This window comes from Aspergillus versicolor (genome assembly GCF_001890125.1).
Source record: "Aspergillus versicolor CBS 583.65 unplaced genomic scaffold ASPVEscaffold_10, whole genome shotgun sequence".
Taxonomy (NCBI): Eukaryota; Fungi; Ascomycota; class Eurotiomycetes; order Eurotiales; family Aspergillaceae; genus Aspergillus; species Aspergillus versicolor.
Genome location: NW_024467533.1, coordinates 1,189,758 through 1,215,529, shown reverse-complemented (window position 1 = coordinate 1,215,529; position 25,772 = coordinate 1,189,758). Strand labels below are relative to the sequence as shown.

Sequence of the window (25,772 nt, the reverse complement as noted above, 5' to 3'; positions counted from 1 at the left end):
TATGACCAGTAGAAAATGAAAATAGATGCATAACTCTCAGACCTCGTAAAACGCATCAACCCGTTGCTCCAAGGAGGAACTGAAACTGGGTGGTTGGAACTGTTCCTCAGACCAACGATGATGTCAAAGAGCCTTAGGCTAAAAGAGACGATCGTTCTCCACTCGCTTAGAGTCTCCTACCGAATTTAGTAGTAGGTCAGTCGGTCTTCTTCAACAGGGCCAAGTCCAAGCTGCAAGATTTCGGCCGTTCATCGAGCAGCAGCCCAAACACGCCCTAGGATCGGATAGGGGATTCATTGCATCCTGCCCGGGGAATTTGGGGCGAATGGGAGGGGGTTCTGGTTCGATACGCAGCGCCTCACACGATCCATTGAGCACTGATCCCGTCCGACACGGGAAGTTTCGAACAAATTAGACGCGGGATTGGAGTCGTCTCCCCGTCAGCTCTCCTTCCCAACATAGTATATTCGCAGACTCGGCATTGGTGGCGTTTGCGAGGGACTTCCCCCATGTATCTGGATGTTATTCGTCGATCAAGTGATTCAGATTAAGCCTCGCAATGATATGGAAACACGGGCGGGGCGGCGAGGAGGGACATCCTAGGAATGTCAACAATCAGACAGGAAGCGACTGTTCATCACCATGGTCTGGAATTAAGACCGGTCTCGACCACTTCTTGACCCCCATGAACTGGTTCCTGAGATTAAGAACCAATATAACGGGAGCGACGGGAGGTGGCCGGCTCAGCAAGATGATGGGGTTGTTTATCGAAGTCCTGCAATATCGATTACTGAATAATAACTGGGATAGTGTCCTCGGTTTCCCCACAAATCTCATTGATTTCTCGTTTCATCTTGCGCGAGGCTTGGAGTCGAAATGGGTGATGGCTTGGGCCGATGGCTTCGACTGGCTCGTTAACTCAGTGCCCTGTCATGCCTGGCCCCGCGAAGTGCCTCATCCATTTAATTTCGTCCGACAAGGGTTCCAACCAACAAGCGGATACAATTGGCGCCCACTATCCTTCAAGAACAGTGTGGCCTGATCTCACGATGCTGCGTCGGTCTTACAATCGATGAATCACCCTGCCCTCCGGAATCCCTCCCAAGATATTCGCCTCTTGTGTCCTGTCCCCAATTCCCAATTACCCAAGCGCCATCTCGGAGATGATCGCGCCCAGGTGAATCAAACTGCGAGATCGTGGACCTTCCTGGCTTTGTTAAAAGTGGTCCTTTGAGTTCAAGCCAAAATTGCATGCAGCCCTCCATGCAGGGTTGTGTTCAGTAATAAACTTCAACGGCAGAGGAGGGGTAATTCATTCCTGTATCGATAAGGATAATAAGTCGAGTAATACGTATTCGCGAATGGGTAGTGCGGACCAAGGCTCGCAGGATTTCTGGTTTCAGCTCCTCAAGGGCAACAATGTTTAAGTTGGATGAGGGCGATCGCTTCGATCCACGCAATCTGGTTTTATTCTGGGCAAATAAGAGCCCATCGCGCGTCGGAGCGACGGACAGTTGCCGAGTCGGCAAAGAACACGAGGAGAGCCTTGGCAGCAGGTATACTATCACTGTCTCCATGAGACAAAACACATGCTTCGTGTGTTTGCAGCCCCTTTGCTCCGTTTCTTGATGTTTTTACGATCAAGGAAATCGTGATTGACCCACCGGGCCATGTCCGACACTTGAATCGAGAACCATCGGCTCGGAGATTACTGAGTATGAGACGGTTAATGGTGGTAGTCTGTGTCGACTCAGTCGAGCCCTCGCACTCCACAGGATAACCGCGTAAGCCGATCTCGTTCGCGCTATTGTACTGCTATCCAACAGATGGCCAAGATGATAAATCCACATCGGTTGGGCACCATTGTTCTTGGGCCTTGAGCCCTTGACACTTGCCAATCTGGTTTTCTTCTTGACCGTTGTTCTCCACAGCCAGCTCGCATACTTTGAGGACGCATATCTTTGTTGACTGGTGTGAGGCGTCGATCTCAGAACGTCCGACCTCCTTCCACCTTTTTATGGTATACAGGTATGCTATTACTTCCAGTCGCCACGCAGGGGGCCCAGATTCCGAAGTCGTTGGATAACAGGCATCAGAAGCGAGATTTCAGATCTCTTTCTGGGCCTCTGCACATTTCATGCTAACTTAGCGTCCGGTGGTCATCAAGTTGCAGGGGAAACCCCGGTTTATGAACCAACGCACCACTACAATGTGGGCATGAGACTGGCCCTGGCGGGCTTGAAGGGGCAAAATTACATCACCATCATCGTAAGTTATCGAAAAATGGGGCTGATCTAGATCGGAGCCCTGCGACTTGTAGATTTGTACCCAATTTTCATCCTCCCGTCTCAAGGAAGCGAGCAAGCGAGGGAAGATTGAGGACTGAGGAATGGGGATTGGGACGAGGCTCTAAGCCTCGTTTGGGGTGACCTTGAATTGTGCTGCAGCCCAAGGCTCCAGGTGAGACCAGGCGTGAGGAGACACCCAGTGACAGTTCTCAGAGAAAGGCGGAGCTTTGGGGACGTCATCGATAGTAGGGCCGAAGGCATGCTAGACATTCGGTAGCGACGATCATTGCTGCGTGCTCGGAATAGAGCGAGTATTCGCAGCGGTATCCCTGCCTATTCGACCCACAAACGCCACCACTCGCACTGAGGCACTCACTTCCGGCACTCTTGAAACTTTTCTCAACTCTCAAAGCAGTCGCAGAGTGAAAAGAGTTCCAGTGCTGAGGTGCGATCTTCCTCCTTCCCAATGAGGCGGAGTACCTGGCTCCCACGCCCTTTTTGTTGGAGACATGTTTGTTTCCTTAGTTTCTTGTCGAGTCTCGCCCGGGAGAGGATGATCAAACCATTCCTGGTTGGAGGACTGGAGCACGAAGTCGCTGACGGAGTTTTCCGCGGTTCAAAGCTTCACCCAACGGGGCTGATGAAACACGAGGGAAAAGGCGATGAGCGAATCAGGGCCTTCAGCCAACTATCTCCTCCAAAGACGCCACCCGCCTCAGGAACCTCTTTGATAGAATACTACGTAGTATTATTCAAGGCACCGCAGTAGTCGTCGATATGGTAAAATCATATGCAGTGCACATGTCTCGGCCCAGGAATCGAGATCCTCGCTCGGTCGAAACGTTTACGATTCAGATGCGCCCTCCCGCAGGTGGACAAGTTCCCAAGAGTAATATGCATCTCGACCAAGAGCCTGAACTACTGCATAGATAGCAGGAACACCATGTTCTAGGCCCTGAAATCGAACCCACCGCCAATTATCTCCCTCTTAGGCGTATGATATCACGAACTGGTAGAGACAAGCTCCAGGGAAAGCAAAATTGGACCCAAGAATCCAAATTAACAAGGTCTATCATAATATTTACATACTCCTCATGATACATCGAGTCCACCGCAGCCGATAGATGCGATGGTGCCAGTCACTTTTCGGCTGGGGGATTGATCTGTCTGCGGCGACTGACCGCTCCGTAACTTTCACGAGCTTCGATCCTGCATATGTGTTGTGCTGCGTCGCGTCGCGTCGAAACATCTGGTATTTGCGTCCACAAACTGCGGAATAGACGGGGAGCATTGGCTCGCGCATAGGTTGGCACTCGCCCTGTAGACAGCAGCGACCCGCCGAAATGAGATATCTGTTGAGTGTTGAGCCCACATACAACCTCGGGTTTGACCGTTTGACTGACTGGTGGTGCGTGCGTGTCCTCCGATGGACGAATTCCGAACCTGAACCCACTGGGCTCCTTCGTAAATTGGCAGGAGTTGATCCAGACCTGACCAAGACTCGACCATTCTTCAGCGAATTCAGGATAATTAAAGTCTTAAACACCGAATCGTACCGTGATAAATTGGGAGGCGTTCGGCGGACCCATGGCAATCTTGAAGTTGGCGTTGACAAGTCCCCACTTGACCCGTTCCAGTCTGGGGCCCGAGAGTCGAAAAGCCAATGAAACACACAGTAATCAATTCTCCGTTCAGGCAAGCCACTGTTTGACCTTGGAAGGTCCTGCTGGGCCCCACCTGTCCCTGGGTAATCTTGCAGAACGAGTGTTTCAGAACCTCCCCTTGTCTCTCCTTCCCGCCTGTCAGCCCCGTCGTTCGAACGAGGCCTCCCAACTTTCTCCGCAATCGCGACTATTACTATGATTGTCGTCCCATCAGCAATTCAGCATGTGCTTCTCGCCCCTTTGTGCCATCCCTTACATGAGGGGAGTCACATAGATTGACAGCCCTTGTCTTTGTTTGTTTGGGCTCTTTGGGCCTTTAGGACCTGCCTCTCGGGAGGTGGTCCGTACTAATTTCCACCATCAGGATGTTGCATGCTGTCTCAACCAAACCCTGAAAAAAATGGAGCAGGAGGGCCATTGAAGAGCGTTCTAGATTCGAAAGAACAAGCGCAGACGCGGCGGCAAGCGAAGGCTTTTTGGTCTTAGACCAAGGCGGACCTAATCGAGGGTTGCGTGGACTTGCTCCCTCTGGAGCTATATTATTGTGAATTGACGATTAGTCTCCGACTTGTACGTACTCGCGAGCCAGAGAGTGTCCAGCAGTACGCTGGGTACTGTATCCACGATCTACCCCATGAATGAATGCGACCTCCATGCTACCCAACCGTTGGATGATCCCGGATTGACTTCCGTCTTGTTTGACGCTTTGACTGTTTGGCCCTTCTCATTCCCTCGTAATAAGGATCGTTCCCAGCGGCTCACAAACCAACGCCGACTCGTATAACCGAAATGACCAGGCCCATGAAAGGCAGATCACACTCTAAGTAATGGGTTCGTCAACTCAGAAGGAAACCAGGCGCGCAAAAAAAAAAGGCGCCAAGTCCTCATAAAAGACCCAGTGTACTTTTGCGTTTAACGTTGTTTTGTGGCAAATGACGATTCATCGCGAAGTTTGTTTTGCTGCTTGCGGGTTGACACATGATAGTCTGGAGGGCCAATAATCAAACCAGCGTCTATAAGTCTCCGGGCGACAATGATAATACCCTTTGCCCTTTTCACAGTAACGGCACTGTCGAATTTCATGGGAAAAAGCGCACATGCAAAGACCCAGGACAAACCAAACCGCCCCAACCTTGGGTGGTGCAAACTAACACGGACTAGGTAAGACCTTCAACCCAGCCCTGAGTGATTCGGAGAATTTGCACGAAAGAAGAAGAGTCGCGCGTGGTATTTGCTAGGGTCTTCCCGTCATACTTCCGAATGGAAGAAAACTCCGGAGCTCAGTTCTCTTGAAAAGAACCAAAGCTTGCTCGTTCAACGTTGGATCGTTGATGATGAAACCTTCCCTTGAGATGCCAACCCACGCTGCTCCACCATGCAAACTCCGCAGTTTGGTGCCTGGTGTCGAGACCCGATCGACTCCTGACAGCGACACGAGAATTGAGGGTGGATGCATCACTTTCTGGATAAAATGACAATGAAATCATAGCTCCTGGCCGATTATTATTAGTCCATCACCGCCTTTTCCTCGCGCGCCCTTGGTGCGACTCTTTCCCAACATGGCTCGAGGAGACCTTCCTCCGCCGCCACCGAAAACCGTGATAGGTATCCCACCTTTTTTCTTTTCTTCTTTTTTCTTGTTCTTTCCCTTTTTCTTTCTTTTCTGCCTTGTCCAGGATGGCGGTGGCGGCCTATATTTTCTTCTCTTGAGTTGGCTCGGAAACATGCGAGCCAGATGGCAGACGGGTTGCACCGATTAGCTGCAGTTGGACCGTGAACAAAGGCGAACAGTCGCTAAAATAGACCCCGGATCCCAGCTAGTGCGCTTGCTAGTGATATTACCTAGGCCGATACTTGCCCTTCAAGGTTTGGGTTCGTGGCCGTTGGACAGATCCATCGCCGTGCGCAGGATTAATTGGCTGGCCGATCCCACCAGCCGTTGGGACTTACTCGAAGTGTAAGACACCAAGAATGGAAAATGCGAAGGGTCCGAGGTTTTGCGAATGATGAATTGGCGGCTATCGACTGCCGCCATGGAGACTCTGCGTCGAACGCTGGAGGTCAGCAGCAAAATAAGCACCTTTTTCTCCGTACTCTTCCCGTGTGCCGGCCGATCCGCTGTTAATACTGCATCCTATAGCTTGTAGCCAGTTGAGGATCTGACGCCGTTGAACAACGTCAGCCCCGTTCACTTTCCTCCACTTTGTCTCCAGAGGACTAGTATGAGGATAGAATGGTTTCTCCACCGCAGGTGAACCATGTTTCTCAAGAGTTGTTCTTTTGCCTTACCGCGGCTGTTTCGTTTCCAATTATCTTTCAGGCTTTTTTTCTTGTCTCTTGCGCTTCGCCCCTCTTCGAAGTTCGAACCCATGGGCCTCAACAGGTACCGAAGGTGAAGTGCTAGTACTGGGGTATATTTAGGTGTGACCTGTTTCGAGCTGTTGGATTGCCTTTGTGACTGCAGACAACAGCACATACTCCGTACTGCTACATACAAGGGGTTGATAGCGTTAAGATCTATCATGCATCAGTTTACTCCGGAGTAAGTTAACATGTTGCAGCTTTGGAGGATGCAGAATCGAAACTCGTCGCTGATTTGCCCCATCGTTTCGTTACAGAGATCCCGTCCCAGGACTCTGCTCGGCCGGTAAGAGATTAAGTACATGTAATTTTTAATCTGAGGAACCAGCAAAATTTCTCGCCTGGCGAATACTTTGGCAACTTTGCGCAGTTCAAACGGGGGCTCGAACGTTCGGGAGGGGTTGGAGCCGTTCTTTTTCCTAGTGTCTGTATCTTCGAGTGGAACCGTTTGATAATCATCGTTAATATTAACTCTTTTTTTTTTTTTTTTTTTTTTTTCTTTTTCTTTTTTTTTTTTTTCCTTTTATTTTTGCCCATAATTTTAACCGTTTTACCGTTTTATTCATGTTTCTGCCCTCCAGCCCGGCTTCCCTCGAGACAGCACAAGCGGGCGTCTGCTACTACAGAGACAGTATAATACTGGAGCAGAGACTAAGTACTGTAGAGATGACGGACAAGTCTGAGAAAGATAGACATGGCTCCTCGCCATGAACCCGTTTTATTATGACCAGGGCTGTTAGAGGGCATCTAACAGCCCTGTATCATCGGTGTCATAGCAAATTAAAAAAATAAAATGAAGGAAAATAATGGTAAAACAATTAATGTCAACGGTTTCTCGAACCTGGGCTTGCCTCTGGGTCAACCTAGTGCCTCCTACGCCTGAGACTGAGCTTCTCACTGGCTGCGAGCTGCTCAATCAGCTGTCATGGCTGAGGGACCTCCTCCGCTACCGATGGATGATCTCCTTCCAATAATGCCATCCAGGCGTGGTTTCATCTCTCGCCGTTGGCTTTTCTCTCTTCTCTCTCTCCTTCTCCTGCTCCTGTTAACTTTCTTTTTCTTCTCATCGCCGTCCCAATTCTTCCTTCGTTTTGATTGCTGCCCTGGGTATTCATTTTCGCCCTTGACGGCCGCCAGGCATCTCTAGATCTTGTGCCATCCGAGGCCCTCCTCGTTGTCTTCGTTTCACTCCCATCGTTCAAACTTTCCACAATCCATCGATTAGATACATTAGATTCGCGATACCAGTTTATTATCGTCCTCGGAGCTTCTTCGCTTTGCGTCTTGTTTTAGGTCGCCATCTGTGCTTGGTCCGTGAAAGGATACGCTCCGAAGCTACTCAGCCTCCGCAGGGCAGCCATCTATCTATCGGGCTAGTCAGCCATACTCTCGACAGTAGTCAAGGGTCATCCAGCCGGTTGCCTCGCTCTGTCGCTCGTTGCGAGTCTAAACCAAGCAATTTTAACAAGGCTGATAAAGGTACCGGTATTTATCATTCCGCTTTAAGGATTTATCATTCCGCTTTAAGGCGCTGGCTTGTTTGATCTATCCATTTGCACCCGCCTGTTGTCCTACTCAATTCGGCTGGGCTGTGAGTGGACTACTGGAACGTCTGTTGCCACTGTCAAGACGTGCGCACCCATCTAAATATCGGGCACCCAAGGACAACGGCAACAGCAACTCATTTCTTCTTTTATTTTATTCTATTTTTTTCCATCTCGGCGTATGCTGCTCCATTCCTGCCCATCGCAACACCATATAAACAAGCAAGCCTACAACCCCGTGAATCGCGCATATGATTGCGTTACAAAACCATCCTATCCTACCGCCTCCTGCCAAAGTGGATATCTCACTGCTGTTGAAGCCCCAAGATGAAGAAGAAGCGGCCCCCATGAACACCACATCGACCCTCCCGCCAGTTCCTGCTATGCACCACTTGCCCCCGATGGCCCCGATTGCACCACCACCGGTTGGGCTTGCAACCCAACCATCGGTGCCTTCGGTGTCCTCGGTGCCCCCGCTAACCGCCAAGGCTCCAGCTGGCACGAAGCGCTTGCAACCAGCTCACACAGCGGAATCGCCGGCGAAGAAGCAGTCAAAGTGGTCTCCAGAAGAGGACTCTCTGATTATTGAGCTGCGAGGCAGCGGTATGAAATGGGAGGACATCAGCAAACGGCTACCCGGACGAAGTGCAATTAGCTGCCGCCTTCATTATCAAAATTATCTGGAACGCCGAAGTGAATGGGATGAAGATAAGAAAAACAAGCTCGCAAGGCTTTATGAAAGGTATATACATGTTTTCTTTTGAGTGAGGTTACGCGAATGCCGGGCATTTGATTGCTGACTCTTACTTGACAGGTTCAAGGCCGAGATGTGGTCGAAAGTAGCGGAGGAAATGGCAATCCCATGGCGAGCCGCAGAGGCCATGCATTGGCAGCTGGGGGAACAAGAGATGGCGCGTCGAGCTGGCGTGGTCCCATTCTCACTCTCTAGTTCTGCGATCGACCCGCCTCCGACTAGGACACGCAGAGCGAGTACATCATTATCCCGACCAAGAAAGGGCTCAGCATCACGGTCGAACTATCCCCCTCCTCAGCTTCCCTCCGTACAAGAGCTCACCGCTGGTGTCCCTGCTGCTGGTGTACCTGCATTCGCACCACCACCTTTCCCACCTCCAATGCCCCCGCGAGACGCCTACCGGATAGCAGGACCACCACTGGATTTGGGAAGAGGTCACCCCGGTCACCTAGGCCCCAATATGGGACTCCCCCCTCGAACGCTTCCCTAGAGGGAGTAATTTTCCTTTGTTCGTTTTGCGTTGTTACGATTTGCATAGCGCTGGAGGTCTTTTGATTTATAGGGAGGGTGCCACTTATAGACGATTGCTCGAATTTTATCTCCTTCACTCAAGTGGGAGACCCCTTGATAGGGGTGGCTTTGTCGGTTCTGCCTTGTTTCCCACTATCACAGAACCCAAACTACTCCGAGGCTGGATCTCGGAGCAGAATTTTCTCCGCACGATTTCGGCCATGGTTATTTCTGATCTAATCGTGTCACGATCGCCCACCAGTTATCTTTATCGTACCCGGATTCCAGAACCCGACCGCCCGCGCTGTCAACATCCCGCTCCAGTTCCGCAGCTTGGTAGAGATGATAATACCGGTGGAACACCTTTGGTGGGGCATCTGGAGTGTTTTGAGGGTTAGGTGTCTTCATGACCCAGGGAACCATGATATCCTGGTCGTCCCCTTTATCCCATCCTCTGCGGCTAGACTTTTGCTCAAGTGCCCAGACATAGATAAGAGCTTTGCCGCCGGGAGCATCGCCAGATGCAGGTTTTAGCGTGCGCAGGATTTCATGAATTGCTTGAATTCTTCGTTCTGGAGTGGACAGATGGTGCACAACGGCAATCGAAATTGCGAAATCAAAGAATGAGTCTGGATGTGGCAGATTCAGAACATCAGCCAAGATGGTCGAGTGTGGCTGATGTTGATGGGCAATTCGTGCGAGATTTTCGGATCTAGAATTGTCAGTTGGGTATATCAATCAATCCATAAAATAGCAATTATGTGCGAAGATATTTCGCATGTAGCAGTTCCTTTGTTTTATTGACGGGAAAGAAAGAAACGATGTAAATAAACGACACAGATGAAGACAGATTCAATGAATGATAAAGAGATACACGTACCGATCAGATGCAACAATATAGACACTTTTATTTACCGGCAGGTACTTGCCATTGCCACATCCTACATCCAACCCAACAGCGCCGGGGCTCTGGCTCTGAAGAAAATGTTCCACAATTGGCCATGGCTGTGGCAGCTGAGTTAACCTGACTGTTGCATATAGGACCAATAGCAGGCGGGCAAACCTTGTATCTCGTTGCCGAAAAATGTTTCGCAATCTGCTGGTACACCTCGTGCACATTCTTCTCCTCATACGCATCCCGGTCGTCTTGGTCCCCAGAAGCCATATCTAATTGACAGAGAAGATTTATCAACAAGCTGTAAACTGACTCAGTTCGGTGCCCAACTCCGCCACGAATATATTGGTGTCGTCCGGTGTTTGGTGGTTGGAAACGAGAAAAAAGCACCTCTCAATTGTAACTGCAGGAGTGGGATGGTTGGGCCTCGATTGGATACAATACCGTACGGTAATTTCTGCTGCTTTGCGCGCTTGTCATGGACTACAAGTACGACACCATACGGGCGATGTAAAATTAAAGTTGGAACTTCCATGCGCATCGGAGAGTTTCTGAGTCAGCAGTGATTGATGAGCTGCGCGATGTATCCGTATGGCGTCTCCTCGGCACTCCGTACTTCGCATGAGAGACAGCGTGGACTTTAGATTGGAGGCCTTTCCCTGTGCCACCACGGCCGCTGGCTTCGCTGATGGTTCCTTGTTAGCTCCTTACTTTCTGGCCAGGGTTTGAAGCATACTCGCCTACACTATCGGTATATCAAGGAGTACTATATGGAGATGGATAACATGAGCATGGACCTCCCTCATACCACAGAGTTCATCAACAGGATCCTTTCCCAAGTATCACGATGCGTCACATCCACCACACCGCCACCAGGAGAAGGTGGACTCGAGAACCAAACACAGCGTCATCCCCGCCTGACCCAATCCCAGCCGACATCCGCATTTCCAAACTCACAACTAACAAACTTAAAACCGTTAATGCTGACGCTTCACTGCATTTTTCCGAATGAGTTCCTCCTCGCACTGGACATACTGGATAGAGGACTCGTTAGACGTGTCCGCACACGGTGTAGAAACGAGTCTAGAGAGAGAGATGGGGAAGAAGCGCACGCCAAAAAGGAACCCGTTGGGCTTCAACCCGACGACGGAGACAAAGACAAGAACAAAAGTAGCGAGACACAACAAGAAGATTTTTTTTTCGTCACATCTGCTTCAATAGCTCCCAGTGCGTTGAGGCCATCATATCCCGCATCTCAATCTGGCGGGGCCCAAAGCCAGTTGCAAACCCAAAAACAATGGCAGGAAAAAGGTTACGAAGTCCGCCTCCAAGCATGGAACTGCACTTGTGCGTCCTTTACTTTGTCTGCATTCAGCGGCCTAGGCCCAGAGCCATCATCGCCCCCACCGTCTTCGTCATCTTCGGACCAGGGAAGGGATATAGAAGGCAATGACAGTCCTATGGCTGCCTATGATCATGGCGGCGGCGCTAACGTGGATGCTCACGCCTTTGACACGCCTGCTTACTCCTTTGGTGGCACACTGCCTCTGCGTCCGGAGTCAGCGTCTCCCGTCTGTAAACATATTCTGGCTTGTTTGCTTGCTGCGCTTTGTCCAGGCCTTGGTGGAGGAGATGAAGCGACTGGTAGTTGGCAGTTAGTTAATCTTGACGGGGATGAGATTGCCGCACTGTGTGCTGGTTGGGGTGGGTGAATTCGTGGCTTTCTATATGAGAGATTACCTAGCTTGCATATAGCATACCGGACATGGTGTTTGATGAGACGGCTTTATGACTTATTTAACCTCTGTTGAATTGCCACTAAGTACACTAGTCTCTAATCCTAAGTGGTAAATTGACCTGAGTTGAATAATGGGACAGTTAGAACAGTTAGTCACTGGGTATATCTTCAGGATGACCTAGCCCACGATCTTAACAAAACACAATTACTCTACATTAATTAGATACGAACTAATAAATTAACATCAAGGAAGCTGATGTAATTTGATATAATATTCAGTGGCCTGCCTGCTGCCCTAAGTGCAGATGTCACTATGCTTAATTTGGTAATTTCAAATAGTTTTCGCCGCTAACATCAGCGACTCTCCTTGGTCCGATATTATATTCCAAATCCGGCTCGTAAACGTATCGATGATCCGAGTATAGTAGTAAGCCTTAGTTATAAGGGGCCGATGAAGGTGGATCTAAATGGACTCCCATTGGCGGGCGGTAAAGGAGTATGACATAATGTTTATCTGGCCTCGAACGTGACCGGATTATCTGATATCGAATTCCAAAACAACAATTTGAAGACAGCTTGCAAGTTGCCTCGGCTGGGCCTTTCAGCTTGTCTATATATTTGATGCTTTCTTATTTGCACCTTTCTTCCTGAATTTCACTCTCCACCAACTCATCCCGCGTCGCTATGGCCCTGCCCGCAGACCAGCGGAAAACCATCCTCAAGGTTCTAATGACCTCCTTACTGTTGGATCTTGTATGTCCCGCATCTGTACTTCTCTATTTAACCCTAACAATCTAAATTCAGATATCATTTACTTTCATCCTACCTCTATTTCCGTCGCTTTTATCCTTCTATCGCACCCAAGACCCCTCGCCAACATCTACCCTAAACCGCATCTTTCACTACTTAAACGCGTACAAAAACTCCTTCGCAAAACCAATCGATTCTCGCTATGATATTGTACTCCTTGGCGGGGCACTCGGCTCCCTCTTTTCACTTCTCCAAGCTATCGCTGCCCCCTTCATTGGTCGCCTCTCCGACAAACATGGCCGGCGCACTGCTCTTCTTGCCTCCATGGTTGGAAATACACTAAGTGTTGCGCTCTGGGTCGCCGCGACAGATTTTCGCACGTTTCTCGCTAGCCGTGTCGTCGGGGGTCTTAGTGAGGGAAACGTGCAGCTAGCGCACGCAATTGCGACAGATATTAGTGATCCGAGTCAGCGCGGGTCAACGATGGCACTTGTGGGTGCTTGTTTTAGTATCGCGTTTACGTTCGGCCCTGCCCTAGGCGCGTTTCTGGCCAGCATCACAACCGTTGCGGCAAACCCGTTCGCGACAGCTGCGGGGGTCTCGCTGGCGCTTATCGTGCTCGAGACAGCATATATCTATGCCTGCCTTCCCGAGACGCATCCACGACTCACAAGCCTCCCGAAATCACAACCCACATCTTCAACAACGGAAGAGAACTCGACAAAGTCAACTAAGCCCATCGCTAGCTCGCAGACAGCGCGAAGATACACCAACAACCCCGCAATTCTCAACACCCTGCATTTTCTTTTCCTTCTCCCTTTCTCTGGCATGGAATTCTCTCTCCCTTTTCTGACGGCAACCTTTTACTCCAACTCTACGGCTTCGCCAGCGGCACTAAACGGCCGTCTTCTCTCAACAATGGGCCTTATTGCGTCTCTTCTCCAAGGCACAGTTGTGCGCCGTCTCCCACCACTCCTAACAGTGCGTATTGGCGTTGTAAGCGCAGCAATCTCATTCTTTTTACTATCCCGTGTCACCTCAATAGCGGGCCTATATACCGCCGCGAGTTTATTAGCTGTTACGAGCGCGACAGTTGTGACGGGGTTAAACAGCTTTGGCTCATTGGAAGCGAAGGAGGAGGAGAGGGGTGTTGTTTTGGGAAGGTTAAGGAGCTGGGGCCAGGTTGGACGTGCGGCGGGACCAATACTGTTTTGCTCACTGTTCTGGTGGGTTGGGAGAGAGGTTGCATATTTCACTGGAAGTATAGTCATGACTGGGGTGTGCGTGGGCGTTTTTGTAGGGCTGAAAGCGCCTTCGGTCGCCCATGACCTTGGGGTTAAGCAGACGTAAATAGATGTACTATATCTGGTGTTCTGCCTTTGAACACCCAGCAGAGGGCGACTTATAATATATGCCCTACCCTATATTACTCTGAAATTGAATCAATGCCACTGCTGGCCAGTTGTGTTATTATTGTCAGATGTGTCGCATGAATCGTTCATCGGGGTATAGACATGTGCAATATTATACAATCCTAAAAAAAGCATAACATCCACCAAGAAAGGAGATTTTCCAGATAAAATACAACAAACAACTCCTTAACTCTAGCCGTATCTCCCCAACCTAGACTGAAAAGAGTGAACTATAACGATGACGCCTCTGACATCCTGTCGCTATTTCCCTTGTGATGGTGTTCGGGATATCGCTCATGATCCCGACTATGCGCGGAAGAGCCGTTTAAACCAAACTCGGAGCAGCCTAGCAATCCCGCTGGCGGAGCAGGATCTAACGACCCCCTCGCTTTCCCAATCAACCAATCTGTAAGGGTAACAAACTTAGCTGTGCGCTCCCATCCGCTCGCGTCCTCGGCATGCTCGATCGTCTGCGTTAAGACACGGCCTTCTTCATCAAATGAGAAGATGAAAAGCCCCGTAAACTCGTCATCTCTGGATAATTTGAAGATGGGTGCATCGCCGCCTAATAGGACGCTGAGACCTTTATTCGTTCCGGTCTTGGATTCGCCGTCGCTACCTACGGCGTTCCCTGCACCCGTATCCGGCCTTTCCGATCCAGAGGAAGACCCCGACCCTGGTGTTGAGGACGGAAACGGTGTATTCGATGAATGAGTCCGCTCTGTCCGCCATCGCACAACAAGTCTTTCATCTCCACAGTCCCCATTTCCGCCTTGCGAGTTGCCATGCGCGTTGAGATGCGGGTCCGGGACTGTTCCGGCGCGCACGATCCGTTCACTTAGGATTTGCAACTTTACGTTCCCAACTAATGGGACGCTGCTCCATGCCACCGGGACTGCCCATAAAGCCGCGCGGTAGAGTGTCCGTCCCTTGACTGTTGGGAGGTGCGGATGAGTTGACGGGAAAAGATGTAATGTCACGCTTGGGGAGAGAATATGCGGCGGGAGAGGGTTGACGAGGATTGTCGGGAGAAGGGGGGAGAGGATCCGTAACGCTGCATGAAGACACTCGTTAGCTTAGATTCTCGTAGGCAATCTCCTTGGATAAATTTTTGCAATGAAGGGTGGGAGAGGGTAGGTATACTCTTTCCCAGCTTTAGGATCCGCTCATCGGGAGGTTTGTGATCGTTTTGGTTCTTCGGGTTGAGGTCATCAGTCAGGGAGTATTTGAATTTGAAGGGCGGTAGAGCGTTTGGAGATGAACGCGATAGGGAGATGTCATGACGGGCTTGGGCGCTTGCGAGGGGTCGGAGATGAGAAGAGGCGCATCTCGAGGGTATGGATCGAGGATGATGCGAGCCGGTATTGATGACACGGGAAGGGCCGGATGACAGTGGTGGTACAGCGAGCTTTGGCATCGCGAGTTGAATGATGATGTGGTTAATGCATTAGGCAAAGTACGCTATAGGTATGTTGAAAGCAGGACGGAGAGATGAAGGCGACTGGAATTTGGAGACGGAGAGAATTACTTTAACTAAATGATGACGTTGCCCCACAACGCCTCCAAGGTTCTACTTGGTCGATCCTGGGATCTTAATATTGAAACAACAACACTGTCCACAATTATCCAATTTATTTCTTGGTATCAAACCTGGTGCTAATCATACAATCGTAATTTAAAGTGCCAATTCATCGTCATCATCATCCCCTGTATATCGCCGCTCAGCCAGACCTCGGATCTTATCCTCCAACACTCTCCGATTATACCGCTGTGCAACCTTGACAGCAGCCTCGACCATCTTGCCGTTGCGGTCCTTCATCATGTGTACCAGTTCCAGCGCCTTCATGCCCCTTTCCTCACCTTCCCGACACTCGATCGCTAGGAGTTGCAGAAGTACCTTGTCCAACTCCAACTCTTTTCGTGATAGTTCTGTCCGCTGGGTTGAAGTCGCATGCGTAGATGAGACCAGATCTTGGAATAGAGATAGAAGCAGGTTGCCCCGAACGAAGGATTCCTCAAGACGCATACTGTCATTGCGCACAGCATTTTCTTCCCCGTCCTCTTGGGCTTTGCTGGGCTTGTCGGAGATTGGTATCCGGAATTCGAATTCACTGAGCATTGGCCGAGGGAAATAAGGATATCGGTCTCCTCCCTTCAGGATGATACAGTGGAATTTGTCCTGAGCGACCGCAACGGGCCAGTAAGTTTCCTCCTTGCGTCCGCTTGCCAGTCGCTCCAGCTGCCTCGTATCGAGTAGCGGCACCCACCGTGCCTGGCCTGGAGTGCGCCAGTGCTGGAGGATCAGCAATACACCTTCTGAATCGTAGATACAAGGGTCCTACTGAGGTTAGCCCATCCTTTTAGAGGCTATCCAGTAGGTACTCACTCCTGTATCGGTGAAGAAAACGCTCTTCAGCTCACTTCCGTCTGGCATAGCAACAACGTCCTCGTTCTGGCAAATCTCATCGCGCTTGACATTCTCCACAGTATATCTTAAAGTTGCCATTTTCCCATCGCTTCCCAGGGGACCGTTCCCTATGGTCATGATATAATCTCGCCAGGCAGCACAGGTCACGGCCGAGCTTTTTTGACGGTACACTTTGAAAGGTGTTCCGTATAGGGTATAGACTCGGATATAGTCTTTCGTTGTTACCGCAACGATGTACGATTCGCTTAGCGCCAGCGCTGTTTCTATTAGCTAACTTCTATAGACTGGAATCTGTTCATACCTCGAATGAGCTCTCCCTGGGGTAGCTGGGTTCTCCAGTCTGCTCGTGTGGTCCAAGTCTCATGTGGACGGTAGAAGATCGTGGCCGGACTACCGTCTTTCGGATTGTTCGAAAACAGAGCACCGTGTTCATCTTATGAGGGTTAGTATGTGATTGTATCTTGCAGGACAGAGAAAGACATACTCAGACATGCCCGGTCATATAGATACGGGTCTGTAAAGTGGAAATCACGATGCAGTTCCCGGTCATAAAACTCCACTGTCACCGTATTATGAGTTTCTTGATCGACAGTCCAGACAGCACCCGTTAAATTCAGACCTATAGCTGTTAGTAAAAGTAAACGGCATGCCAGGGGATGGCGTTCTTACAAAGGTATCTGCGGTTACCTCTCCAAGGTGTGCTGCCAGGTTGGAGCGGTGCATGAATGGCTGGCCTTGCAAAAGACGTCAACATTCGTTTATCCATGTGTCCGTTTATATCATCCAGATGTTCGTTTGTGCGCTTCCCATGTCCATTAATACCCTCAGCATAACCAGCTCCATCATCATCTTCTACGAAATCTTCCATATCTTGATCGTAGCCAAGTATATCATCGAGCGAGTCAATGCTGCCCATCCTCCCTCTTGGCTGTACTTCTTTCGGCCGATTCGCCAACGGCCGCGTCGCATTATCGGATATTTCAGTCAAGGCGCCAGGGAATATGGGAGCTGCCTGCAGTGGCTTTTGAAGCATAACTTGGTGATCCTTTGGCACAAAACCATCGTATATGAATAGTTCTCCATCCGACGTCGTAAGTGAGAGGGCGTTTTTGGCCGGATGCCAGTCGACATTGATCACATTCGGAAAGTCATACCGATGGAGAATCTTTTGTGTCTTGCTTTCCCATAGTAGAACCTGGCCATCCTTGGCGGCAGTCACCAAAAGCGCACCGTTCGGAGACCAGCTCATGGCCGTGATATCCCCATTGTGGCCACCGGAGAAGGCCATTTTCTTCTTCCACTCGCCCACGGAAAAGACAGCAATATCTCGTGTTGTTTCCGCCACTGCGAATGCAGTCCCGTCAGGATGCCACACCACTCTTGAAGTCGCTTCATCCTCTGGCTCTAGCCGCCGAATCACGCCGTCGAGTTTGCGCACCAGCTCCGGTTCCTCAGTATCCATAGAATAAAGGTAAACGATGCCATCCGTACACGAAACTGCGACGAATCGCCCGTTCGGATCAAAGGTAATATGTTTCGTCCCTTTCGCCTGCTCGCGCAGGTACTTGATCTTGGTCATATCTTCGATATTGACCAGTTTGATCGTGAGCTCACTGATGTCGCATTAGCTTCCACCCAGTCTAGTCAGCGTTAGGTAGAGTGTGCCAACTTACTCGCTCGCGACAGCAACCCACTCCTTATCTTTTGTAACGGCGATATCTCGTACGGGCAATGCACATCGTACGAGTAGCTTCTCCATCCGCCCCGATCGGACTTCATATTGCCAGACTGTCCCGTCTTCAGCACCCATGAAGAAATACTCGTTCTGCAAATATAAGCCATGCAAACACCCAGAATACCACAGGGGAAATTGCGTGATGCACTTACCGTGGATCCTATCCCCAGGTGTCCATCGGCGCCTTCTTCGACGGTCTTCGGTTCTCCATCTTGTCCGACGGTGTAGATTCGGATAGCAGAGTTCGAGCCTCCCGTGACAATATAACGGCCATCGGGGGTATACGTCAAGACCGTTGTTCCGGGTGTATCTATATTCAGTAGACATGTTTAGTGGTTGCGTAGACTGCATTGAGTTGAGTTGAACTCACGAGCCGGTCTTCCCCTAGGTCGCATTGGCTCAGACATCGTGAATCTGGGTTATAGGAAACTGAAACGAGATGATGGAATCACCGTTCGTTTTTTAGCATGTCGCAATTGACTTCGTTTTCAGAATAGAATGCTTTGCTATGGAGACTTCATAATCGCAGCTCGAAGTTGAAGCGTTGTCACGGTCCGGAAGGATAACGCGTTGTCGCGCGCGACGCGTCTTTAACCGTATCGGGTAAATTACGGGCTTAGGGCACAGGGTCAGGGTTTCAATTCATCTAAACCAACCACTTGGAAGCTGAGACTAGATACGACGGTAGAACAGATCTGATACAGGTTCAATCTCTTGATCCCCCGTCCGCTGTAAGAAAATCGAAATCCGCGCCATCCTGCGCTTGGTTAACGGACCGCTCGTACAACCCGCGATACCCCCTCTGCCTTGGTTTCTTCTCCATCTCGAACGCCGATCTTCGAGCCTCAATCCTCGCGTCCATTTCTTCGGCTGATATTTCCAGTTGTAGCTTTCTACTCTCCACATCACAACTGATAAGGTCACCCGTTTGGACTATACCAAATGGCGAATCTGGGACTGCTGATTCTGGGGAGATGTGCAAAATAATTGTCCCGCCCGCCGTACCAGACATGCGGCCGTCTGAGATCCGAAGCATATCCTTTACACCTGCGGCTGCAAGCTTACGCGGAATAGGAAGAAGGCCGGCTTCTGGCATCCCGGGATTCCCGATTGGCCCTATGTTCTTAAGAACAAGGATTGAATTTGCCGCGACCTCGAGGCCTGGGTCATCGATGCGCTTGGCGAGGTCAGCGGAATTGTCGAAAACAACTGCTGGTCCGGCGTGGGAGAGGAGATTGCGGTCCTTTGAGGCCGAGGCTTTCATTATTGCACCATTCGGTGCTATATTTCCGTGGAGGACTATCAGCGATGACGAAGGATAGAGGGGGTTTGATAGTGATCTGATAATTTGTCGAGAAAGGGGAAATTCACGGAATGGTGACGTATCAAGAACTTCGCCCAATGTTTGGCCCGTGATTGTCATGGCAGATAGATGAAGGAGGGGCCGTAGGGTATGTAGCAACGCTAACATCCCCCCGGCATTATGGAAATCAGTCATGTAGTTATCGCCACTGGGCTTGAGGTCCACCAGTAGTGGTGTATTGCGCCCGACCTCTTCAAAAGTTTGCAAGGTAATCACGCCTTGCAATTTTGGATGCCGATTTGCGATGGCCATCAGGTGAACTACTGCATTTGTTGAGCCACCAATCGCTTGCAGGACGGTGATGGCGTTTAGGAACGACTCCTTTGATAGTATGTCTTGCGGCTTCCGCTTTTTGCGCGCTGTCAGTACAGCATTTGCTCCGGTTTCTTCGGCAACTCGAGCTCTTGCAGACGAAACTGCTGGCGCGGAAGCTCCGCGCAGAGGCATCATACCAAGAGCAGCAGTAATGCACGCTATTGTGCTAGCAGTGCCCATAACGCCACAGGTTCCAATCTAAACATGTCAGATAATATGAATCTGGATTTTTCGTGAATGCGAGCTTACCGTCGGAGCAAGTTCCTCATTAATTTCCGAGATCTCCTCAATATCTATTTCTTCAGCACGAAAAGCTGCCCAGTTATTCCGGCAATCCGTACAGGCACCTATCCTCTTACCGCGATGACTCCCAGGCATCATCGGACCGGTAATTAACGGAAGGACAGGCTTGTTTGCAGATATACCGCCCATCAATTGTGCTGGAACAGTCTTGTCGCATCCTGGAGAGCGTCAGTTTATTCACCAACAAGCCTGAGGAGGAGACAAACAAACCTCCTATCATGACACACGCATCCATAGGCTGAGCACGGATCATTTCCTCCGTATCCATACTCATCAGATTCCTTAGAAACATACTTGTCGGATACGAAAATGACTCATGTACACTTATGGTTGGAAATTCAACTGCAAGGCCGCCATTGAGGTGGATACCGCGTTTCGCCGCTTCTATAAGCTGCGGTACATTCCCGTGGCAGGGATTGTAACCGGAGTAGGTGTTGATAATTCCAATTATAGGTCTGGAAAGGGCGTCTTCGGAGTACCCTAGTGCCTTGACAAATACCTTTCTCAAGAAGAGGGAAAAGTGAGCATCGCCGTATAACGTTAAGCCTTGTCGGAGGCCTGAGGTGGAGGATATAGGTGTTGATAGATCGTAGTCATGAGGGACACCGGTGCTGTCGTTTTGTTCCATGGTTTGTTGGATGGATATATGCTAGGTTCACAAGTTACACACGACGCATCCAAACTAAAGTTGGCAACGGGTCACGTATTTGAACTCATGGGTGGTGAGACCTCGCCAAAGTACACTCGGCGTAAGTCCGCGTGCTCTCCGGATTCTTTTCCATGCTTATCGGATTCGACCTATAATTGGGCTTTATCTGTCAAAGATGGGGGCCCTGCTTGCTATCAGCGAGAATTCAATTCGCCGGCGGGCTCGAAGATCTCCCCCGTGTTATGGCCGGAGGGTTCTGCTATTCATTATTACATTTTGTTTGTTTTGAGATCTCTCTATATCCGCACAAAAACACACACAAGCCGCTATTAAGACCATTTACATCATGAATGACAGCGCGATGATATTCGCACCCGAATATCATTTTTTGGCAAAAACGCAGCACTCGAAATCTTATGCTCTGGAATCTTAAAATCCCTCTCATCCGCTGGTTTGACCTCCCACAGGGACACAATTGCCGCCGACAAGGCCAAAATCATCTTTTCTGCAAAAGCCCGTCCTTTACATGCGGGCATTCCACCCCCAAATGGAGTCATAGTCTCGAATTTTGCGCGGTTCTCGCCGGTGCCGGGGTCAGTCTGGATGAACCTGAGAGGGTCGAATTGGTCGGGGTTAGAAAAGTATGTGGGATCGTTGTGGACAACTCCATGGGGGACGATGACTAGCTCTCCGCTCTTAAGGGAATAGGATCGTGGAGTCGATTCACCTGCGCTCGTGGCTTCCTCTTTCGTTTCGGTGAGTGTCAGGTCTGCAGTCAACTGCCGGAACGAAATTCCTGCTGAATCCAAGCGTAGAGTTTCGTAGAAGGTCGCCTTGAAAAGTTCACAGGAATCACTTAGCTTGTCCATGTCAATAGAAAGTTTGGGTGCCTCCAGGATTGGGAAACCAGTTTCCTCTCTGCTCGGTCTCGACACCCTAACATACGGGGCAATCTCATTTCGGATTTCCTCCAGCAGAGTCGGATTGGAGTATAAGTGAAGAAGGTGATAAAACACAATGTTGGGTGAGTTGCCGTTCATAGCCCAAAGCAAGGCTAAATGTGCGGGAGCGCTATCCTCTGCCGATAGTCCCAAGTCCTTCGCCATGCGGATCCGTTTCTTGATCGGATCCGAAACGTCGTCGAGGTCGCGGAGATCGCGGAATTCCATCCCAAGATCTTTGCCTTCATCCCAAAATAGTAATGCTTGGTGGAATACAGAAAGTATGTCTAATAGTCGGTCTCGGGCAACATAAGCTGCAGAAATCTTGGGAGTCAGATACCGAGGAGGTCCCATTGATAAAGACGCAAATTGGTCGTCAATACTCCAGATATCTTGAAGCAAATTCGGGAAAGTTTCTAAGATAGATCGACCAAATAGTGAAGTAGTCGTCGCTGTCCCAACAAAGTGTCTAATGAGTGTAAAGAAATCTACCTCGCAAACAGGTTGATTCATTCCCTCGACAATACGGACGTCGCCTGGACGCTCCCAAAGCATCTGGTCAATGGGGGCTGAGCAGAAAGTCACTAGATTCGGAACCTCCCGTTCGATAAAACGGGCAGCCGATGTCGAGGTTTGAGAGAGAGATGGCTCATGCATGAACTGATTTGGAATGTTGTGAACGAAAACATGGCTGTCAGAAGGGTTCAGTTTCTCAAAGGCGCCGCGATCGCCGAGAACTTTCCGTGCAATATGCTTGACTAGAGGGGCTGTTGTTACACCCCTAAATGTCAAGACAGACTTAATCAAGGATGGTGACATGACAACATTGTGCTTTGCGCCACCCATAAGTATGGAAAACACAGCCTCATTCAGTTGGTTCCTACCACGATTAGTCAATTTCCCCTTGGGCAGATCTCAAAGAGTCTTCACCTGGCCTTTTCTAGGAAATCTATGTGATCCCGAGCAAACAAGACACTATGGCCTAACCATGGTATCCAATGTGGCACTGTTCTAGGCCGGCGCACCTGCTTTGGGTCTTTCAGCTTTCCAGCATAACTTTGAAGACCGCTAAGAATGCGAGTAAGTATGAGGACACATGTTGAGATGAGGATCACGGCCACGGGGAGCGAATTCAATTGTAACCTGGCATAGGCTGTTTGTATCGTGGTCATTGCGGCCTCTCTGAATAACCGGCTGTAGGCTAAAAATCCAAAAAGAATTTCTAGGAAGAAGAGCCCCGCCAAAGAAAAATTATGAGAGAATAGCAATTCTACTAAATCTACTCATCAGGATGGCAAATTCAGAATCGCGAACGAAGTTTCTTGCTACAGGAAAAAGCTGAAGTTGGCCAGCCTTGAAAATTGTCCGTATGTAAGTACAATACGATAGTTTACAGCTGACATCAGCAATTGTGGCTCAATGCTGTAACTATGAAATGACGAGAATTTAAAAATATATCTTGAAGTCGTGTTACAGTGGTGCATTTTTTTTCATAATATCAACAGGGGAGTTTATAGAGAACTAAGAGTTGCTAATGCTCGTTTTGCGAAACCTTCTGAAGTGCTGCGCTTTCTGCTTCATACTTCGCGATCTTATTTTGTGAGTTGTACACTTTGTTCAGGAGCCATTGGATTCTTCCTGTGAGCTCTCGTGGTTGTTTCGGTAGTCTTCCAAGCAGCAGGAGTTCCTCCTCGTACTTCCCAATGCTCTTGTTTTCGTTGCTGATTAGTTGCGATAATATCTCGAGATTTAAACGACTGCTCAGAGTTTTGTCTTCGGTCAATCGCTTGAATACCGCCTGGTAAACCGGTCTTCCAGCCCTCACCCTCTTTGGAGAGCCGTTCACACTGACGATGGAAACAAGCTCTGCTTGCTCGAGTTCTCGAAGAGCTTGACTATTAGACTTGAATAAATCAGACTCAAGAACACGGTTGTAGGATACACTGCCATCCGTGGAATGTGCAAGCGTTTTGATTAGATGCCAGGCTTGTTCATGACTCCACTGCTGCGAATCAGACTCAGGAGTCAAGATGAACATTTTCAAGATCTCAGAGGCCGACTGTTCAACAATTCGAGTAACGGCGCTTCGAGGGGTTTCCCCGGACTCAATGCGATGCGCCATGAACTCAAGATCCGTCACGCGGCCTCCCAATACGGCAATGCAACTGTCCAGTTCTGACAGGTCCTCTTCTTTTTGAGCAGGCAGGTCCTTGTTCTTTGCTTCGTATTTGAGATGGTTGAGCACGAACCTTCGGCCAACTTCAAGAGAGCAGTCGCCTAGGGAGATCGTTCGAAACACCGAGTTGGGCAATGCTTTACTTAACGGTTTGGAAAAAGACACATCAGTTGTCAAAAAGATGACATGTGCAATATTCCCGCTTGTTAAGCCTGCAGCCCATTCTGTAATCTTGTCATAGACCACATTCCCTTCTGGATTGTTGTGGAGATAGTTGTCGATGACTACTACTGGGCGTAGCTCGGGATGGGCCTCCAAATACTCTTCATCTGAAAGCTGCGCATCTGTATCTGTCTTTTTTCTGTTCTCCAATGTGATGCTCTTCATGGCCATAGTAGTGTTCTGCCAAATATTGCTGAGTTGAGCGTCCAGAGTCTCAGAAAAGCCCGCCTTGGTGCCAATCATTCCCTGAGCTGCCAGGTCGATGAAGCTGCTGATGCTATTCATCCATGAGAATATCGGTCGGTAGCCCACTTGACTAGCTGCACGAGCAATTTTGGCCGTATCACCTTTGGCGTCTTGAAGCTGTTTACAGTCGATGACGAGTTTGTACCTATGGTCCTTAAGAGTTCGATCTAGTACTAGCTCGCGCTTCCCTGAACCGCGTGGGCCATGTATCACGATGAATGTTTCGGCACTTTCCGTTAGCCATGAGTTAAGTTGAGAAATATCGCTTTGGCGATCCTCCCAAATTGCCGTCAGGCCGCGAGCATCGGATTTACTCTGACCGAAGTAAATATTTGCCTTGCTGACTTGGTACCGGATCCACTGAACGAACTTGTTTCCCTCCGTGTGAAGTGTCGCCTTTATCTTCATCTTGATGAAGAATGTGCGTATTGGGTCGAAGACGGTCACTGTGATGGCTGCAATGAGAGCGGCCGCTGCAGGGATTACTATACGGGGATGGCTCAGAAGCCAATCCTTAATCATAGACAGTCTGATCTTCCGTTCATATTTGATTTTAACGCGTGTACCAGACTTGCCCCCGCCCCCCTCTGGAGGTATGGTGAATCCGTGGATGCAGTTTTTGGCTGCAACAGCATTACTAGTACGGGAGAACTCGACTAACGCATATTTCGGGGTTTCTTTCGAGTCTGGCGGCTGCCGCTCAATATATCGTAGCTTTCCATATCTGCGGAAAATCGTATGGAGGACCTCTGTGGCCAATTCTGTAGCTGGCCCGTCTGGCACGGCTGGGTAAAACTCGACTCGGATACGTGGACTAGAAATGCGATAAAGATCTTCAATCCACGGCCTTCCTTGAACATGAGAAACCGTCGCCTGCTGGAACGGGTAGAACCAGGGTCGAATAGGATGTTTTTCCAAATGCCGCTTGATTGTGGCCTCGATCTCAGTGTCTGTGGCTCCTGGCTTCCGGGCATATTTTACGAAGGCGCCACCCTCACGAAACCGCGGGATGACGTCTTTGATATCAATATCCAAGCCTGGTGGAAACACCTGATGAATAATACGCAACGGATCTGACGCCGCGAGATGTGGACGGTTAATGCGCTTTAAGGCCTTTTCGTACGACTGATTGCCGTTGAGTGGTCCCAAGAGCAGCAGCCATTGGAGCTTTCGAGGGAAGATATCTAGAACTAGTTAGATTTTTATAGGGTCAACCCTCCATATTGAAACAAGCTCACTATTGACAAAGACCAGGCCCTCGTTTTCTCCCAATTCAATGTGGCCACTCTCGAGTGAACTAACATCTGCGGAACTGATTGTACTTGCACGTCGGGCAATAATGGAAGATGTCTGGGGAGCCCGATAAGCAGTAGAGCCTTTGCACCAAGGCAGGGGTCTATAACCGTAGGACACCCTGCCAGCAAACAGAGCTCGCATCATGATTGCGAGTACGTGAGGGTGCTAGAAACACAGAACAA

The 25,772-nt window shown here is 49.7% G+C and overlaps 9 protein-coding genes across 9 annotated transcripts; 4 read left to right on the top strand and 5 right to left on the bottom strand.

The window, feature by feature from the left end:
* The first annotated feature begins 277 nt into the window (after positions 1 to 277).
* ASPVEDRAFT_323410 (uncharacterized protein) lies at positions 278 to 1,160 on the top strand. The gene has a single exon (XM_040810595.1). It carries the CDS (start codon positions 560 to 562, stop codon positions 1,040 to 1,042), a length of 483 nt encoding a protein of 160 aa, XP_040672168.1. The 5' UTR covers positions 278 to 559; the 3' UTR covers positions 1,043 to 1,160.
* Positions 1,161 to 8,108: 6,948 nt separating this feature from the next.
* Positions 8,109 to 9,101, top strand: ASPVEDRAFT_139687 (MYB DNA-binding domain protein; the record flags this gene model as incomplete). The annotated part of the gene is made up of 2 exons (XM_040807595.1): positions 8,109 to 8,599; positions 8,672 to 9,101. The coding sequence occupies 2 exons, from the start codon at positions 8,109 to 8,111 to the stop codon at positions 9,099 to 9,101; spliced, it is 921 nt and encodes a 306-aa protein (XP_040672167.1).
* A 145-nt stretch (positions 9,102 to 9,246) lies between these two features.
* On the bottom strand, positions 9,247 to 10,608 carry ASPVEDRAFT_323315 (tRNA (carboxymethyluridine(34)-5-O)-methyltransferase). The gene is made up of 3 exons (XM_040810594.1): positions 10,185 to 10,608; positions 10,002 to 10,126; positions 9,247 to 9,833 (listed from the first exon to the last, which is right to left on the bottom strand). The coding sequence occupies exons 1-3, from the start codon at positions 10,284 to 10,286 to the stop codon at positions 9,347 to 9,349; spliced, it is 714 nt and encodes a 237-aa protein (XP_040672166.1). The 5' UTR covers positions 10,287 to 10,608; the 3' UTR covers positions 9,247 to 9,346.
* On the top strand, positions 10,337 to 12,008 carry ASPVEDRAFT_45806 (uncharacterized protein). Its single transcript, XM_040813398.1, has one exon. The coding sequence runs from the start codon at positions 10,787 to 10,789 to the stop codon at positions 11,726 to 11,728; it is 942 nt and encodes a 313-aa protein (XP_040672165.1). The 5' UTR covers positions 10,337 to 10,786; the 3' UTR covers positions 11,729 to 12,008.
* A 430-nt stretch (positions 12,009 to 12,438) lies between these two features.
* Positions 12,439 to 13,854, top strand: ASPVEDRAFT_56049 (putative tetracycline transporter; the record flags this gene model as incomplete). The annotated part of the gene is made up of 2 exons (XM_040815155.1): positions 12,439 to 12,507; positions 12,559 to 13,854. The coding sequence occupies 2 exons, from the start codon at positions 12,439 to 12,441 to the stop codon at positions 13,852 to 13,854; spliced, it is 1,365 nt and encodes a 454-aa protein (XP_040672164.1).
* ASPVEDRAFT_45803 (uncharacterized protein) lies at positions 13,689 to 15,363 on the bottom strand. Its single transcript, XM_040813397.1, has 2 exons — positions 15,060 to 15,363; positions 13,689 to 14,970 (listed from the first exon to the last, which is right to left on the bottom strand). Exons 1-2 carry the CDS (start codon positions 15,331 to 15,333, stop codon positions 14,147 to 14,149), a joined length of 1,098 nt encoding a protein of 365 aa, XP_040672163.1. The 5' UTR covers positions 15,334 to 15,363; the 3' UTR covers positions 13,689 to 14,146.
* Positions 15,364 to 15,526: 163 nt separating this feature from the next.
* ASPVEDRAFT_45802 (WD40 repeat domain-containing protein) lies at positions 15,527 to 18,621 on the bottom strand. The gene is made up of 8 exons (XM_040813396.1): positions 18,450 to 18,621; positions 18,232 to 18,389; positions 18,018 to 18,169; positions 17,014 to 17,957; positions 16,829 to 16,963; positions 16,646 to 16,777; positions 16,303 to 16,601; positions 15,527 to 16,254 (listed from the first exon to the last, which is right to left on the bottom strand). Exons 1-8 carry the CDS (start codon positions 18,484 to 18,486, stop codon positions 15,592 to 15,594), a joined length of 2,520 nt encoding a protein of 839 aa, XP_040672162.1. The 5' UTR covers positions 18,487 to 18,621; the 3' UTR covers positions 15,527 to 15,591.
* A 164-nt stretch (positions 18,622 to 18,785) lies between these two features.
* Positions 18,786 to 20,688, bottom strand: ilv3C (putative dihydroxy-acid dehydratase; the record flags this gene model as incomplete). Its single annotated transcript, XM_040818130.1, has 3 exons — positions 18,786 to 19,955; positions 20,007 to 20,218; positions 20,271 to 20,688. 3 exons carry the CDS (start codon positions 20,686 to 20,688, stop codon positions 18,786 to 18,788), a joined length of 1,800 nt encoding a protein of 599 aa, XP_040672161.1.
* A 365-nt stretch (positions 20,689 to 21,053) lies between these two features.
* On the bottom strand, positions 21,054 to 25,734 carry ASPVEDRAFT_138989 (uncharacterized protein; the record flags this gene model as incomplete). The annotated part of the gene is made up of 4 exons (XM_040807538.1): positions 21,054 to 22,530; positions 22,581 to 22,828; positions 23,203 to 25,478; positions 25,533 to 25,734. The coding sequence occupies 4 exons, from the start codon at positions 25,732 to 25,734 to the stop codon at positions 21,054 to 21,056; spliced, it is 4,203 nt and encodes a 1,400-aa protein (XP_040672160.1).
* Positions 25,735 to 25,772: the final 38 nt, after the last annotated feature.

What these genes read in the sequence shown, in the direction of transcription:
- ASPVEDRAFT_323410 (XM_040810595.1), top strand. Translation starts at nt 560, where the DNA reads ATGATATGGAAACACGGGCGGGGCGGCGAGGAGGGACATCCTAGGAAT.
- ASPVEDRAFT_323315 (XM_040810594.1), bottom strand. Translation starts at nt 10,286, where the DNA reads ATGGCTTCTGGGGACCAAGACGACCGGGATGCGTATGAGGAGAAGAAT. An exon ending in TTTCGGCAACGAGATACAAG is followed by an intron (nt 10,127 to 10,184) that starts GTTTGCCCGCCT and finishes CAGCTGCCACAG; the next exon opens with CCATGGCCAATTGTGGAACA. An exon ending in TATATTGTTGCATCTGATCG is followed by an intron (nt 9,834 to 10,001) that starts GTACGTGTATCT and finishes TGACAATTCTAG; the next exon opens with ATCCGAAAATCTCGCACGAA.
- ASPVEDRAFT_45806 (XM_040813398.1), top strand. Translation starts at nt 10,787, where the DNA reads ATGGAGATGGATAACATGAGCATGGACCTCCCTCATACCACAGAGTTC.
- ASPVEDRAFT_45803 (XM_040813397.1), bottom strand. Translation starts at nt 15,333, where the DNA reads ATGCCAAAGCTCGCTGTACCACCACTGTCATCCGGCCCTTCCCGTGTC. An exon ending in GATCCTAAAGCTGGGAAAGA is followed by an intron (nt 14,971 to 15,059) that starts GTATACCTACCC and finishes GTCTTCATGCAG; the next exon opens with CGTTACGGATCCTCTCCCCC.
- ASPVEDRAFT_45802 (XM_040813396.1), bottom strand. Translation starts at nt 18,486, where the DNA reads ATGTCTGAGCCAATGCGACCTAGGGGAAGACCGGCTC. An exon ending in ACCTAGGGGAAGACCGGCTC is followed by an intron (nt 18,390 to 18,449) that starts GTGAGTTCAACT and finishes TACTGAATATAG; the next exon opens with ATACACCCGGAACAACGGTC. An exon ending in ATATGACCGGGCATGTCTGA is followed by an intron (nt 16,778 to 16,828) that starts GTATGTCTTTCT and finishes AACCCTCATAAG; the next exon opens with ATGAACACGGTGCTCTGTTT.